Below are 16,530 nucleotides of genomic sequence, written 5' to 3'. Positions count from 1 at the left end.
CACTTCCTGTCTGTGCAGTTGTTCATCACACGTGTTACACAGGAAGTCATCAAACAGAAAACCTTGTTTATTTGCATTAAACTGGGGTCCGTATCTTAGTTTATACGTGAGTATAACTCATTTGCATTGAGGGTTTTGTGTTCCCTGAGTTGATCAGTCATCTATTACATTACATTACATGTCATTTAGCTGACGCATTTATCCAAAGCGACTTACAATAAGTGCATTCAACCATAGGGTACAAACTCAGAAGAACAAGAAACATAAAAGTGCAATTTCCTCAAATAAGCCAACAATTACAATTTGCTATAGATGAGTGGCGTTATAAGTACAATTTAAGTGCTACAATCTATCACGTCTGAATCACATTTTTGCCAATTATTGGCAGTTTTTTTTTAATCCAATAGTGACAATGATTATAGGTTGAAAATATTTTTCATTCACCGTATCATTAAAGTTCTCCTGATGGTTTGAACCTGACCCGCCTGCTGCGTGTGACATCATCCAGTGTTAATGAAACCACATCTGGGATCATCAAATCAATAGTATTTTAACTCCACGTGTCCCCTTCTGTGTCTCTTGTTAGATTCTCTCTGCAACCTGGACATCCCCTTCATCAACCTGGACCTGGACGGTATTTTTGACTTGGCCCACATCTCCACCTTGAGGAACTCATTGGCACTGTTTGGATCCACCAACAACGGGGCGGAGCCGGAGGAGGAGCCAGAGAGCACAGTGCTATGACGTCACAGATGAATCCCCCCATCAGCTGATTAAATGAAACGCCACAATCTAGTTCATTGACCTTTCACCTCTCAAGCTGGTTTACCTCAGCCTCACATTTACTAGATCCGCAAGGATCCGCTAATAAAAACTTTTAAGAGAGCAACAAAAAATACACAACGAAAAGAAATCATACAAGGGAGCTCCGAGACTTAATTTGACATTTTATGCTGGCTGTTTTTTTTTATTTATTTGAATTTAGTGTTTCTTTTTTTGCCTTATTCGACTCTCACTTGCAATATTGCCTTTAAACGTGACGCGTGAGACCAGAGACGGGCTGCAGGGAGGATCGAAGGCTCCCTGCGGCTTTTCACCAGTGAGTTTTAAAGAAGGAAGAACGCGCCCCCCCCCCCCTCGCACCGCCCCACCTCGCCTCCTCCTCCAGTCCTCAGGGGTCTCAGTTTGAGACGCCTTGCTCGGCCCCTAAGTTCCTGTCCCACTGTGAGTGTGCTAGTATGTCGTTTTGGAAAGTGTGTGTGCGTGATGTGTGTGTGTTTGGTAATTGTTCTATATGATGTTGCACTGTAGGTTGTCGTAAAAACAGGAATGAATGCATGTTGTAGAGATATAGGAGAATAACTACCAGGATCAACACCCGATAAAAAAACTTTTTTCTCTACATATTTACATCAATCACGATACAAATCACAGAATATGTGTTGTTCATACATTTTCAGAATTCATGATACATCTAAAACTATAAATCAGATCATATTTTGTAGCCACATGAGAGGTATGAGACACTATTTCCTCCAGATACAATATAGATGCCCTCACAGAGGCAATAAATATATGAGACAGATAAACCGGTATAAAATGGAAGGCTTTTAACAATGCTGAAGGAAGATGAAAACCTTTCCATTTCAAGTAGTTTCAATCTGAAATAGTGGAGTTGAATCCACTGAGAGACTCGGACGTCGCAAGACTCCAGTATTCTCTGATTTAGCTCTGCTTTTGGTCTCCACCGCCCAAATAGGGGAATAAATGTCTCTTCAGCTTCTAAAATCCCCCCGATGTTCGTCAGCTCGACTCTAACTGGGTCAGACACTAACAAACGTTTAACAGAACACTATTAAACTGTCATAATTAAACCAGTTGAACTGTTCTCTCCGGTGGCACACTTCAGGCTCCGTGTGTGACGTTCTGCAGAAGCCTCCTCGATAAGCCAAGTCCTCCCGCCCTGAGGTGTGATACAATCCCATCATGTCGTAACGCTGAAAAAGAAGAAGAAGCCACGGTGGCGAAAGAAGCACACTTTTCTTACAGTCTCAGTTCTCACGACCTCCACATTGCAGTTTATAGGAACCCCATCTGATGATGCTGATATTTTTATTCTATATAGATGAACAAGAGGCAAGTGCAAAGACGTGTGTATATGTGTTTATTTTGATGAGAGTATTTATACAGATATATTTCTGAATACTTTTTACTAGGTCTGAAGAGTTGTGATTGTGACTCATCTGAGGAATTAAAAAAATAAAAAAAAGGAATTTTTCAAACGCGGGACCAGAATTTCCCCGCTGTTGCATCCAAAACCCTTTTCAGGAATCAGGAGGTCAAAGAGAAAAACCTGAGAAATCAATAAAACCGGCGTAGTGAGGTTTGCGTTTGTCAGCAGCAGTTTTGCTCTTTGCCTTTTAGATGTGAAAGACTTAATTTGGTCCACATGGCCGCCCGCTTCTAAGTAAAGATATTAATCACAGGACTATCTGTACATATGTGTTCTGTATATAGTGACACGGGAGAAATTTTATTATATATATATAGATATACATGAAAATGCTGTATTGATAAAGACAAATGACAATGAACATTATAGAATATTATTGTGTATATTGTCGCTGGTTGTAGCACAATAATTCCACTTTCACACAAAATAACATTAGGTAAAACATAGGCTTTGTAAATGGACACAGCATGTAGAGATCTCTTACAGAATGAACCTCTCCAACCCTGATTTCAGCTCTACACTAACAAAACAATGTCACGCCGTTTAATAATGTTGCATTTTAATTATTTAGTTGGCTTTCCAACATGTCTCTGCAGCTACATGATGTTACATTACATTCAATGACAAAATTCAAGATGTCCTGGGCGTCATTTTATAATTTTTTCAACATTGCGACGAGGCATGTTTTATATTTTAGAAGAAAAATGTTTGATTATGAAATACTTTTTTGTTTTTTCCCCACAATCTGCAGCTGTAATGACAGACAGACAATAACACAATCCAGTCGGGTTTAAGAGGTTCAAAGAGATTCTGAAGGGAATCGACTGCATTGCTCTCTTTTAGTTTGACAAATCACACATTATAAATATGAAAGATGTCATGAGAAACAAATTAAAATTGGGTTGGACGTTAATTGACTTTTTCTAACAATTTAAGCCTCCAGCAAACAATTAGTTTCGCTCTCAAAATAATGGTTGATGGTCAATAGCCAAAAGAATTTAACAGATTCACTCTAACATTAATTCAGTTATCAAAAAGATCAAATGATAATCTGTTCAAAGCTCTACTACGGTTCACACCAATAATCCAATCTGATCCTCCAGCTGACACAGGAAATGCTATTTATTATTTTAATATTTAAAGTTTTTTTCCGCGCTGAGGTGAATGATCTGTCCTGTCGGTGTCTGGATTTCTGTGTTACAATGTGCTGCTCTTGGTTTTTGTACTAAAGGGTTTTTCGGCTTCAAGATTGTACATATACAGTATTCATCAAACACATCTTTATTAGCGATAAGGCTGTGGGGCAGAGACGTTTCCCAGTGTTCCTGGCATCCCCTCTGAGCCCCGAAACACGAAGGCCTTTTCCTTCATCTGCAGGTGGAATGTATCGCTGATTGATGAGGCTCGTGTGTGTGTGTGTGTGTGTGTGTGTGTTGTGGAAATAGATTCAAGTAAAAGACAGTGATGGGTGTGTGATAGATAGCTGTGGTATGACCGGTTTTGGGGGAGGGGGCGTTTGATTTGACATTGTCCTGTATGAAAGTCAGCAGCATGCTTTCTAACCATGCCTATGAATTGTGTCTCATCTTCGGTCCTATATTCGTGTGCTTGTATTTATTTTTTCTAAGTGAATCGACCGACCTTTGTGAAAGAAGAAGAATTCCGCGCTGCCCTGAAACCATGTTTTACGTTAAACTCTCCATCGACAGTTTATTGACACAATCATGATTCAGACAGAAAAAGTACGTTTCACCTTTTTTAAAATTTCCGTAGCAGATAAGATCCAGCGCACCTGGCTCAGAACAGAGGGCAGCTCACATGATAGAAAACTGCTTTTAAAGGAAGTTTATTGGACTTTCAAACTGAAATCACAATGCAAGCAAGATAAAATGAATCACGCCTAACCGGATCGTTTTTACTCGTGCAGTTTGTAGATTACACTGTGGTGCATGCAGCCATTGCAATACAATCCTCCTCCTTTCTTTTTCTGCTTAAAGTAATAGGGGCCAAAATAAAAAGGGAACACATGAGTGATGAAGGAATCTTTTTAGACTTCAAAGTTCTTTGTGTCAAACTAGTGTGACGCTGTGGACTCTTTATAAATGTTTGGCGTAAAGAGGAAATGCCTTCACCAAGCGGAACACAGTGTAAAGCAACATAGAAATAAAAGTAACCTCATCCGAATGTTGAAACTATTAAAAATGTTTTTTTTATATTGCTTGGCTTTTCTGTGCTCTTGTTGTAAATGTGGTATTCAATGTTATTTCACTCATACAAGTTTTACATGAAGAGATATTTTGGAGCAGGAGGAAGCTTTTTGAAAAACAGCAAAAAAGAAAAACTCGTGACATTAATTTGCCGATATAAAACTGTTGTAGTGATTTCTCCATCAGTCTCGTCCGAGGTGCTTTGTTGAAGGCCAAACACATTCTGCACAGAAATAAGAAAATCATGATCATCTTTTATTATGAATTAATAAAGAGATATATAAAATAATGTGTTAACATGCCAACGGATGCTAATTAGCACTCAATAAAAGTACAGCTGAGGCTGATGGGAATGTGGTATTTAAACTGTATGAGGAAGTGAATGTGTGTGTGTACTAATCGTGGCGATCCATCCAGTAATTTAAATTCATCCTCTGGGGAACATGAATGTCTGTACAAAATAATAAAAGATAAGGTCACGACTATCCATAAAAAAAGTTGTTGAGATATTTCGGTCTGCACCAAAGTGGTGGAGTGACACACCGGTGTAGATAAGTATGAGGTCTGTTTGATAATAAGATTCCTCACCTTTGACCTTCTGTCCAAAGGGTTAAACTGTATTGAGGCAACTGCTTCGTACGACTTGTCCTGTGAAGCCATCAGAGAACACAACAGACCTGACTGTGACCGCGTGTTTCATTAACACCGCAGTAACGTTTCCAGGCTTCCTGCAGGACAACTCCCAGTAAACACGCCGCGCAGCCTCTTACCGGCATCCATGCTGATGTTTAAGGGCGAGTTGAACATCTGCAGGTGTTGCTGTGGAGTCAGCAGCTCGTCTCGTGTCAGCAGCTTCATGAGAACCGCCTGAGGGACGCTCGGCTCCGGAGTCCCTCCGACCGCCGACCCAGGAACAGCCTCGGGCTGCATTCAGGGGGAGAAAAGCTTCATGTGTCTGCTAGAAAAAAACTGAATATACTGGTCATATTTATACAAGTAAGCACACCTTCGGAGATGCTGGAAGGTGTTCGCTCAGTTTCTGCAGCGCCGACAGGAGGCTGCAGACCAAAGCCTCCGTGCTCTCTTCCTCTTCCAGTCTGTTCCCCTGATCGGCATCGAGCACCTTCAGCCGAGCACAGAAACAACGCTCAACCACACAGATTATAGTTCATTCATGAGGAAAAAAACACAGCAATTGGATGGAAAACTGAATATAAATGTGTGGAAGAAGAATGCAGTAGTTTGTCCCTCTGCTTGATTTGCTTCATGTTAATGAGACCTTCAAAGACCAGAAGATTAAAATAAATACAGACCTTGTAGCTCCACTGGTGGAACATTCTGCTTTGAAGGTTATGTGCCATGAACACGACCTTGGAAGCTTCCACAAGGGCACTAACGAGGGACCAGGGAATAATGTGCATGGTTTCATAAACAGTGTGAAACAGGATGAATGTAAGGGTCGAGGTTTCTCTTTTCTATAGTGACCTCGTTACACGTGAAACAAAACAGAAAAAGAAAAACATTTAAAGAAAAACCAATGAGCAGTTAAATATCTAACACTTTTTTTAACAGCTTGGACTAATTATAGTGTAATGTTTAATGAATCCGTTTTTATCTTCAGTAAAGCTGTAATATTCTATTCTATCACGACCTTGGCCTCAATACAACCATCTAAATATTTCTATTTTGTTTTATTTGCATTTGCCTCTGCTTACATTTTGCTTACAGGTTTTATACAAATAGTTTGTTCATTATTAATAATATTGCTGTTTTTGTTATATCTGAACTCAAGGCTAAAAATAAAACTGCCAATACAATACAAAGCTCTCATATAAAGTCTGCTTCTCAGGAGGACGATCAGTCATTTAAGAGCTACCAACCGGGACTCTGAATTCCCATATGGAAAATACAAGTCATACATTTTCCGAAATATCTTGAACTCTGATGGAAATCCAGTTCCCATAGACAACACATTTGTCTGTAATTCTGGGAAAGAAACTGCTTCTTACTGTATGTTGTTAATCTGCAGAGTATAACAAGGCATCATTACCCATCTGGCTGTTGTTGCATGTCTGTCAGGTCTCTCAAAACCGAGACCAGGACGTCCCTAGATGACTGGAAGAGAGCCATGCGGAGAGCTTTCAGTGCACAACGTCACACTTTCAAATCCCCACCATAATTAAAAACAGTTCAAACTCACTTCGATGACATGTAGCAGACAGGATGGATAAATCAACAGCAGGCCCGTCGTGTTATCCAACGTGTACCTTTTGCTGAGCTGAAAGTTGAGTTTTTTGTGATGAGCTGCGTGGAAACAAACAACGCTTTGATCAGAACACTGAGAAACTAAGAAGTAAAATCAATTTCTCAAACACTTTTGAGGGAAACAAGACAACTGCAGAACATTTTGGTGATTTTAACAGTTTAACAGATGTTCCCCTGCATCATATTCTGTGTTGTCAGTAAATAGCGCAGATACATACATACATTTATAAAAACAACCATCACCATCACCCTTGTTCCCCCTGAAGGACAACTGGATCAAACCGGTATAACGGTGATTGGTTCATTGATTAGAATGAAGGGGTCCTGTCAAATGGAAAAGCACTTCCCTGTTATTAAGCTCACAGCTATTTGTAGCTCTGAGGTAAATTGTTTACTGACCTCCCAATTCTGTCCTGTCAGCAAGATCGGGGCGGAGGCGAGCGATCACTATCATCCGCTGTACCACAATCCTCTGTGGATGAGACGATGAAGAAAGGTGTTAGAAAGACATGCAGGGGGACATCAGAAAGTCCTCCAATACACACACGTGTAGGAACGGGCTTTGACAAACAGAGAAGAGTATTTACAGAAACATAGTGAATCTATAACTACAATGCTCATGTGTAATTTTAAACAAACCGGATCAACATCCGTTGTCTGTGCCAAGAGCTGGTGAAATAAACTATTCTCAGTTTCCTCCTTTATTTGACCCTTTGCTTTCTTTTTCTCCATCTATCTTTCTCCACGTCCAACTCGAGCTCGAGTGAGTGGAGCTTTAGCGAGCTGCGTGGCCTCAGTGTTTATACGAGTCCATATCCTGGTAACCTATTGTTCCAAATGAAACAAAACCTGCTGTAAAAGATCTTTGTATACGCAGTGAACGCATGAGCCAATCCCAGGCCGGATCGGCCTTGTATTTTAGATTATGGAAGTCAATAGGAGGAGGAGGTGTCGTTATGGCAACGGCAGAGGAAAACAGAAATTATTTGGTGTAAAACTCTGCCATTCACATTATTGGAGAACTGATTCATAGAAAAATAATCTATTTCTGAGACTGTCTATAAGAGTCTTCTACACTCATTCTTTTTTTATTTAAAATGTTATTTTTAGTGATTATCACTGCGACTGGGCATCTGTTATCAAAACTTCAGTGGGATTTTAAAATCCTTTAGCATAATACAAAAAATATATTGTACATAATGCATGTACAGGGTGAAACAAACGTAAATAGAAAATAATCAATTAGAAAATGATTAAATAAAAAAAAGATGAAAACAAGAGTAGGCCTTAATCCTACACATTTATGTTGTATGTGAAGCTTTTATTTCCATAAACCTGTTGTTCTCAACTCGCGGAATTGCCTTTCATTACAAACGCAACTTCCACAAACCTTTCTTTATAATTGAATTAGGTTATTTCTGTATTTCTCTAACGTCTTACAACAGTAGAATGAATCCATTGACTAAAATGGATGTAATAACTAGTATTTAAGATGCATTTATAATATTCCTAATATTCAATAATGGAATCATTTTTACATTATTAATATGAGTACTCTGTTTCCCTTCGTTTGTGGCGCACTCGTCTGACGTCAGCTCACCTACACAGGTATCTTAATGTTAGCTAACGTCAGGTTAGCTAGCTACACCACCGGAAAAGGCTCCAGCACAAACCTCGCTCATGTCCCCGTTGCGCACATCAAACATGCTCACGGGGGCACTTTCTTCCTCCTCGGGGTCTCTGTTTGCCGAAGAAATGCGACTGATTTTGTGTGGAGTCATGGTTCGTGTAAGCTACACTCTCGCTAACAGTTTGGAGAGGGCGTCTTCGCTCCTCGTGGGTTACCATGACAACGCGTCATCAAAACCCCCAGCTGGCACGTTTGACGTCACTGCACATTTCCAGCAAAAATAATACATAGATGGAAAATCACCGTGGGAAAAAAAATTATATAAAAATAATGCATTTGTCTAGCAACAAGCCTTCAAAAACATGTAATAATCATGATTATATTTTCAATTTATATATATCTACCTCATGCTCATGGTGTTAACTTATACTGTTAACTTACAAAACACCATGTACGTCTTTAGATACTCAAATATGTTTTGTCCTTAATATAAAACATACATTTAGTGACACTAAACGTTGTTGTAGCAGATGACCAGCAGATGGTGCTAATTTAATAGCATTGGTGTCATTGCACACGTTGTTATGCGCAGTTTGTATGCAGCAGTAAAGCTCGTGAGTACAACAGAGGTATTGAACCAAGAGGAAATCCACCCTAAAATGTGTGTTTTTTCAACCACTGTGGTATCTAACAACTTTTTTAGGTCATTATCCACATTTGTTTGCCTACAAAAATGAAATGAAAACATCACAGCAAAATATTTTATTTTAAATATAGGTTTATAAAACGAAACCTACACACATCAGAATAAAGGATATTCATATATAGGGTGTATGGTCCTTTAAATGCCCGCTGAGGAGGCACCAGAGATCAGCAGGCAGGAGACGTTCGGCCTCGTCAGCTTACAACGGGCGAAATGGACTGATAAGCATCACTGTTTGGGGCGATGTTCAGGTACTAAATGCATTATAAATGATTGTATGGTATCTATGTTCGGAAACCAATACACATAAAATACACTAGGAGCAACATTCGCCGGGGTTTCGGCCGGTAGTTCGTTTGTTTCGCTGCTTGTTTGCACGCCCGGTTTTGACAGCTTGGCGCGGCGTCACATTCGCGCTGTCAGCCGCTGATCTTCGTCTTATTATTGCTGCTCCCGTTTTAAGACATAATTCAACGCCGATATCAGAGTACCTATATAAATATCTTGCATTGTTTTGATATCGAGGTAAGTAAGGACATAAGTTACATAATGGCCAATGCTCAACAGGGTCATCTTCCCCATGGAATGATATGCATGTCTTAAATAGTATCATTTTATAAAGGAGTTTGGTGACACAAATTCAAAGGCTTCCTTGATATACACCTGTACTTAATCCACCAATTACATCAAAGAAAATGTTATTATATAAAGAATATATTTTATTATATAAACCCTAATGCAGTTTAAATGTCTGTATGACATAGTTTTCCTTTATTTGAGAAAGCCCCCATGAAATGACCTACAATGCATTTTCATCTGCTGTAATAACATTTGTGTTTTGCCTCTGGCTGCTGGTTGAATATAACGTGGAGATGAATTATTCACAGAAGAGGATTTCTTGCAGTTGAAGTCGGTGACAGTCAGCAGTCTTGCTCTTTGTGCTTATGAGTATTTCCTCTTGCCCTCTGCTTGCTTTGTGTGAAGAAGCTTTTATCTCATTATAATAACTCTTGTTTTCTCATTTCTTTCTCTACAGATTTGTTTGCCATGGAAACGGATATGACACACAAATTCTCCTCAAAAGACGAGGAAATTGACTTCTGGAAGGCTCTTTCTCTCAAGTACAAGGAAAGGTATGTTAGCTGTCTCTTCTTCCTTTTCTGTTAAGTTGTGATGTTATTTAAACTCATTGGCATCGTTCTATGTTTCTTATTAACAACTCTGACCTTCAACGTCTAAATGCTCGAGTAGCAGAGTACTTGTGACCCCACACGGGTAAAAACATCTAAGGGACCAGTTGGAGACTGTTGAGGGACGAGTGAACACATGAACACGGAGGTATACTTCAAGATGAACCGCTTATCAGGGTTTATTTTCCCTCCTACCGGATAATTCTGATCAAACCGTCAGTTTTCCGCCTGTCTTGTTTGACGGTTTGTATCGACACCAAAGCCGTCCTGTGGGAACTGGTTTTAAAAGTAAAGTAAGGAAAATCAAACCTTCTTCAAAGCACTAGTTTTTATAGATTGAGGGGAGAAGGTCGGGACTCCAACGCGGTTATGGAAGCGTCCAAAGACGATGAGACTCCTTCAGAAGGACATACAGGATGTAATAAAAGGGTTTTCTTCTCCTAGTTAGTGTTGTTTTATGGAGAGAAGGTTCGTTCTTGTCGTTGGAAACCGCGGCAAAGCAAAGGGCCGTTCTGGAGCTTTTTGCAAGAGAGAACGGCAGACTTTCTTTCTTCAGGATGCGAGAATCCTGAATTCATATAGTCGATTTTTGTATTTTTTTGCTATATAATAATAATGTGACTACAATCTGTTAGAAAAAAACTTGTAACCTTGAATGCAGTTTAAAGAATTCAATCATGTAAAAATAAATTGTAACACATGGCCCTGCGAGGATACAAATGCAGCAAACGCAGGATGAACTGCTGTAAAAATCGTATCCTGCAGACCGCTGAGTGTCGTAAAAGGTCACACGCGCTCTATGGTGAAGATGGACATCTGCTAATAGAATAATATTAAAATGTTTCCTCTTGCTGGTGCGGATTGAATCAGCGCGGTTCTGACGGGTCGCCGTCTGAGGAGCGTTATCTGGGTCACAGCTCCTGTGGGACACAGCAGACGAAATACAGATAAACATAAGTGATAACTGAGTGCCTGCCGACCTCCTTCTGTCTCCTCTGACGGGGCGCCGCTCTCTCCCGTGTCTCTGCGCAGCTGCCAGGAGGCCCGGGAGGAGCTGCTGGAGTTCCAGGAGGGGAGCAGGGAGCTGGAGGCCGAGCTGGAGGCTCAGCTGGGCCAAGCCGAGCGCCGCATGAAGGACCTGCAGTCGGAGAACGGGCGACTCAAGAACGAAGTCGAGGCGCTGAAGGTAAATGGAAAGGATCCCGGTCTTGTGGTGATGATGGAGACATCGCCGTGACGACAGGCTGAACGTAGAGCTGCTCATTCGTTCCTGCACAAAAGTCCATGTGAGAGAAAATATTGCTTCAATGTGTCTAAAATACTGTCAGTGACAACGTGACGGATTTACAGCTACAGGACTGGATTTCGGATGATAAGGAAGCACTAACTTATGTACTCTATGTTTTGTATTGAGTGAGTATTATTCATGCAGTTTAAACTGACACGTTTTTACATTTTAGGTACACTGTTTTACGTTCAATTTTTGTGCATCTCACCACATAAGACGGTTCTGGTTCACAGCGCGTTGATTAAATGTTGAGTCAGCAGTGTTTAATGTATTACCTTTCATATAACCAGGTCTTATGTTCACAGCAGCGCCAGCTTTGTCTGCTAACTCACTTCGCTTCGGTCGTATCAATGAACTGTGACTTTCCTTGGAGGAACAAGTTTGTCAAAGAAATAATCCGACACCTAACTGCCTTTAAAAATAAACGGCGACCTCAAAGAGACGAGTCCCTTTTGATCCGTGGAATCATTAAATCCAAAATATGAAAGATTGCCTAACAAATGTAATTGCTATCTGAGGCCTTTTATTTAAATATTATATCACATTGCAACCTCTTACATTTATCTCTAGGCAAAGAAATGCAGATCGAAGTATTAACAGTGCAGTTGATGCTCCGAGGCTTAATCAGACTATTACGAAATACTGAAAAACACGATGAAAACCCGACTGTTCGAACTCTGAACCGAGCTGTACGGCGCGTCTCCGTTTACCCTCAATGTGAATATTTGATGCTTTGTTTTTACGTCACCACTCGTCCTGGAGTGCGGCCTCCAGGCAGGAGACGTGCAGTCGTGCTGTGCCAGCTGCCGCTCCCTTGGATGCCGCACTTTGATTTATTTTTTTATTGTGGACCTGCAGCTTGGCCTCTCTGGTTCCAGGTCAGAGGTCACGGGGCCGCTGAGATCAAAGCCCGCGCGGCAAAACAAAAGGCTGATAAGTGCTCATCCACGTGCAATCTAAATGTAAATCTCCCCCCAGGAAGGCGCTGAAGCGACCCTTCTTTTCTCATTTGTTACTCCGTCCTGCTCCTGCTGCACACTGACGCAGCCGATCGGAGTGACTCATAAATTATGCATCAGGTCTCTGGGTCTTATTCTCACTCCATAATTACAGAGGCGGGAGGCCTCATGTCTGCATTCATGTTCCCAGCAGCAGCGAGATATTTGTGCTAAAGTGTCCGTCGCGTGATACTTTGAGAAGACACTTTTTGCAGATCTTTCGCTTAAATCAACAAATTTTAGTGGGCAATCTTTGTTCGAGGACGGCTCTCTGCGTTTCACCAAAATAAAGCAACAAATTTAAAAAACGCGACATCTCAGGAAAAAACGAGACAGGGTGAATAATGTTTTGAGTGTGGTTCTGTATCTGTAAACAGCGGCACATTCTTTCCTGTTGAAAGCACCGGCCTGCAGAAGAGCAGATGTAGGTCAGACGTACAGCCGCCGCCGCTCATCGAGCTGATTGTCTCGGAGCGGCCGGATATTTAGGTCACACTTCTAACGGAGGGGAACATGAGAGATGGATGAAAACATTTCGGCTGAAGCGCTTTGAATTAAGTTGTGACATGTAGCTCGTGTCCTAGATTAAACGCAGGTGATCGATAACCCTCTCTTCATCCTGTCCTCCTCCTCTTCCTCAGGAGAGGTTTGAGCATCAGTACACTCAGAGCTACAAGCAGATCTCCATGCTGGAGGACGACCTCGGGCAGACGCGCAGCATCAAGGAGCAGCTGCACAAATACGTGCGCGAGCTGGAGCAGTCCAACGACGACCTGGAGAGAACCAAAAGGTCCGAATTACATTACAGTACATGTCATGGCATCAAAAGTTTTCATGTTTCCCAGTTGAATGTGATCATTTTTATGTGTCGCTAAATATTGATTTATAATTATGAGGATAAAATTAATATATTTATTTTTGGTTACTGTGCGGTTAATACAGTACAGACAATATTGTGACAAAGTCACCTTTATGATCGCTGTTTAACCTTAAAAATCAATCCCTTCCTCCCCTCTCCCCCTCCAGAGCCACCATCGTGTCTCTGGAGACCTTCGAGCAGCGCCTGAACCAGGCCATTGAGCGGAACGCCTTCCTGGAGAGCGAGCTGGACGAGAAGGAGTCTCTCCTGGAGTCCGTGCAGAGATTAAAGGACGAAGCCAGAGGTGATTATCGACTGCAGTCTTTTTACAGATGATTCCTCGCTGTCGGATCATTTGCATGAAGCTACTGCACCTTCCTCTTCCTCGTAGACTTGCGGCAGGAGCTGGCGGTACGGGAGCGGCAGTCGGACGGCATCAGGATGTCGGCTCCGAGTTCTCCCACGCAGGAGAAGGAGAAGACGGACGCGGCCGCTCAGGCCGCCTCCCTCTCTCTGCCGGCCACCCCGCTGAGCCAAGGTGTGGACAACGCCTTCGCCAACACGACGGGTAAATGCAGCCGGTCCTCCGTCCAGTGTCTTTCTTCCTCTCTGGTCATTACAAAGAATATCAGAGTACCTGTGTGGAGAACGTCTGATGCTCGCTGAGAGGAACAAGTTCATCTTCATGAGGAGAAAATCAATAGATTTTACTGAAGCATTGAAGAACATTTTCAGGCACAGTTAAGAAAGGCATCTGAATAACATTTAGCAAATTATTTTGTATTGCACAGTTCTGTCAAACGGTTTCGGCAGCAACTCTCCGCTGACTCCTTCGGCCAGAATATCGGCCCTCAACATCGTCAGCGATCTCCTGAGGAAAGTCGGGGTGAGTCGCGTCCTGTCTGCAGCTGCCAGGTGTCTCTCCTGCGTGATGGAGGGGAAAGTCCTCGTCTTCTCCCTTTCACCGTGTTTTCTCTTCTCCTCCGCAGGCTCTGGAGTCCAAGCTCGCCGCTTGCAGGAACTACGCCAAGGACCAGAAGGCCAGTAAGGCGTACAGCCTCGACAACAGCAACGCGCTCAACGCCAACAACGCCAACTACTCGCAGGCGCTGCACGCGTCCTACTTCGACAAAGCGTGAGTGAAGCCCCGTGACGAAGGTTGTCCAAGGCTACCAAAGAAAAAATATATATATAATAATGTGACATATTTCTGTAAACATCAGCACCTGCGCTACAAGCATATGAAAGCTGTTCCAAACACAACTCAAGCAATAAATACATGAAAATAAATCCTCATTTCCCGCAAAAAATCCCTGCCAAACTGCACATTTCATCCACCGTCGATAGAAGCAACATGCTAACCACAGAACTGAGACAGACAAAGGAAAGTGAAATAACACACAGATTACAGAGATATCTGTATCATTTCTCTCAGTCAAACCTTCCCTGAATAAAGCGCAAACAAACAGCAGCCACCTGCATTTTTTCTTGTTTGTCATTTTTACTCTTTGCTTGAATCTTTCATTTGGATTCAACATTGTGTAGATTTCTATGGTTGTTTTTCAATTGGTTAAATATAGTTTGCTTAAATCTTTCATAAAAACATATTGTACTTGGATGTATTGAACACCATCAGTAATGTGTAAGTGAAATATATAGTTTAAATGTATATAATAGTATAAATACATACAAATGGTGCCAAAATGTGCCCAGATTTCTATTTTGTAAACCTCGCCTGAACTCTCTGAACTAAAGCCTCTCTAGATTTGTTCTATTTTACTCCATCACAGTAAAACTTGCCCACAATCTGGGCTTTGATCTAGATGAGCGTTTCGCCTGGTTTCTCCATGTTTTATAGTGATACCTTTTGCCAGGGATTTTTTTTTTCAGGCGGATTCTGGAAATTTAAAAAGAAATCTGTGTGCCATCTTTATTAATTAACTATAAACATATGTACTGATACTTCACATCATAGCACTCACAAGGGTTCCCCTTTACCCTACAGAAAAGAAATGATCCAAATAGACAAATTAGTTAGTCATTACAATTCGTATCACGTTTATGCCATTTTCGGAGCAGAGGCCAAAAACGTCCGCAGGGACCAAAGAGAACCACACTTGCAGATCGGTGTGAGTCGGTGGTGTGACGGAGTTCAGCGTTTCTACAGAGCGAGGCCGAGACAACAAGGTCATTGTCCTTCTGGTTTCAGAGGAGGGCGTTTGTTATGTTCACCTTCAGATAGTCCTCACTGCAAAGAGAATAGATCAGGATGTTCTCTACCTTTTTTAATCTATGGGTTCCTTCCTGTTTTAATGCCACTCTGTTATTTATTGCAGCAGGACTGTGAACGGACTAAAGGCCAGGACCCTGACGGCCATCACCGCCCCCCCCGCTGCCTCCTCCCCCGGCCTCGTGCCGCTCGCGGTGTGACAGTGTAAATAAAAAAAGAATAGCGAGTGAGGCCCCACACAAAAACTGTAAACCTTTATTGACCTGCTGTTTAATGAACGGTCCCTGTCTGCATATTCCACGTGTTACTGTTATTCTTCTCTCGTACTTAGATTCCTGCAGCTCACCCTGATTTGTGAAATGTCGTCTAAAGAGGGAAATATTATGCAAATGAAATGCGCCCCCCCACACACACACACTTTAACTACCAGTCTCTGTGTGTATCCTCTGGACGACGTGAGATGATGTGTACAGTATTGGTCATATTGATCGTTATCTATGAGCAGAAAGTTCAGACCAGCATTCTCGTCTTCTGTAGTCGAGTGATTTCTGTTTTTAAAAAGCTTTTGATTATTACTTGACAGTGAAGCACTCAGTCATGTGATCTCACCTTTTTATTTATTTCATTTATGTGCAATATTAACTTTTTTATTTTGTGGGTTTCATTTATTTCAGATATCTTTTGTGGCATGTTTTAATAAAATGTAATTAAATTAAACTTATCTGTTACACATAACTCGTTCAATCTGTTTTGACACCAGAGGTCATTTACTCATTATATTTGCAGCCGCAACTATTGAATAGTTTATTTTTGTTATTATTCAAGAATTTCATTTTAGGCTTTGCATCAAATATACTTGCTTTAGACCTTTATTTTTACTTCATCGTAATTTATTTAACCATTTCGAAAACAGTTGAGGTATAATAA

At 41.4% G+C, this 16,530-nt stretch overlaps 3 protein-coding genes across 27 annotated transcripts in view; 2 read left to right on the top strand and 1 right to left on the bottom strand.

Annotated features, from left to right (window-relative positions):
• The window catches only part of LOC120819774 (rho GTPase-activating protein 44), a 42,897-nt gene extending 38,447 nt beyond the window's left edge, over positions 1-4,450 (top strand). For 17 of the 23 annotated variants that reach the window (XM_078102910.1, XM_078102904.1, XM_078102892.1 and 14 more), the window contains one exon: positions 587-4,450. In XM_078102910.1, the coding sequence (XP_077959036.1) occupies positions 587-744 (158 nt within the window). In that variant the 3' untranslated portion in view covers positions 745-4,450. The remainder of the gene's footprint in view (positions 1-586) is intronic. The other 6 variants (XM_078102912.1, XM_078102906.1, XM_078102905.1 and 3 more) reach the window with 2 other exon arrangements.
• On the bottom strand, positions 4,064-8,596 carry tex47 (testis expressed 47). 2 transcript variants are annotated; one of them, XM_040177169.2, is made up of 9 exons: positions 8,379-8,596; positions 7,105-7,177; positions 6,641-6,744; positions 6,491-6,555; positions 5,754-5,832; positions 5,447-5,563; positions 5,211-5,364; positions 5,029-5,088; positions 4,064-4,663 (listed from the first exon to the last, which is right to left on the bottom strand). In XM_040177169.2, the coding sequence occupies exons 1-8, from the start codon at positions 8,484-8,486 to the stop codon at positions 5,051-5,053; spliced, it is 738 nt and encodes a 245-aa protein (XP_040033103.2). In that variant the 5' UTR covers positions 8,487-8,596; the 3' UTR covers positions 4,064-4,663; positions 5,029-5,050. The 2 variants fall into 2 exon arrangements, with proteins under 2 accessions (XP_040033103.2, XP_077959094.1); XM_078102968.1 differs by lacking the exon at positions 5,029-5,088 and having other exon boundaries at positions 8,379-8,578.
• Positions 8,597-9,089: 493 nt separating this feature from the next.
• ndel1a (nudE neurodevelopment protein 1-like 1a) lies at positions 9,090-16,338 on the top strand. Of its 2 annotated transcripts, none has more exons than XM_040177163.2 (9): positions 9,090-9,289; positions 10,075-10,171; positions 11,261-11,414; positions 13,156-13,304; positions 13,541-13,677; positions 13,765-13,941; positions 14,165-14,259; positions 14,363-14,508; positions 15,713-16,338. In XM_040177163.2, exons 1-9 carry the CDS (start codon positions 9,181-9,183, stop codon positions 15,801-15,803), a joined length of 1,155 nt encoding a protein of 384 aa, XP_040033097.2. In that variant the 5' UTR covers positions 9,090-9,180; the 3' UTR covers positions 15,804-16,338. The 2 variants fall into 2 exon arrangements, with proteins under 2 accessions (XP_040033097.2, XP_040033096.2); XM_040177162.2 differs by having other exon boundaries at positions 15,710-16,338.
• The last annotated feature ends 192 nt before the right edge of the window (positions 16,339-16,530 follow it).

This window comes from Gasterosteus aculeatus, chromosome 5 (assembly GCF_964276395.1).
Source record: "Gasterosteus aculeatus chromosome 5, fGasAcu3.hap1.1, whole genome shotgun sequence".
NCBI classification, from domain to species: domain Eukaryota; kingdom Metazoa; phylum Chordata; class Actinopteri; order Perciformes; family Gasterosteidae; genus Gasterosteus; species Gasterosteus aculeatus.
This window is presented reverse-complemented; position numbering and strand designations above follow the sequence as displayed.

Bases quoted from the DNA above. Each gene is read 5' to 3' on its own strand.
- tex47 (XM_078102968.1), bottom strand. From the start codon at position 8,486: ATGACTCCACACAAAATCAGTCGCATTTCTTCGGCAAACAGAGACCCC. The intron at 6,745-7,104 runs GTCAGTAAACAA...GTTTCCACGCAG, and splicing joins TGACAGGACAGAATTGGGAG to CTCATCACAAAAAACTCAAC. The intron at 5,833-6,490 runs GTAATGATGCCT...GTCCCTCGTTAG, and splicing joins ATGCAACAACAGCCAGATGG to TGCCCTTGTGGAAGCTTCCA.
- ndel1a (XM_040177162.2), top strand. From the start codon at position 9,181: ATGCCCGCTGAGGAGGCACCAGAGATCAGCAGGCAGGAGACGTTCGGC. The intron at 10,172-11,260 runs GTATGTTAGCTG...GTCTCTGCGCAG, and splicing joins TCTCTCAAGTACAAGGAAAG to CTGCCAGGAGGCCCGGGAGG. The intron at 13,305-13,540 runs GTCCGAATTACA...CTCCCCCTCCAG, and splicing joins GACCTGGAGAGAACCAAAAG to AGCCACCATCGTGTCTCTGG.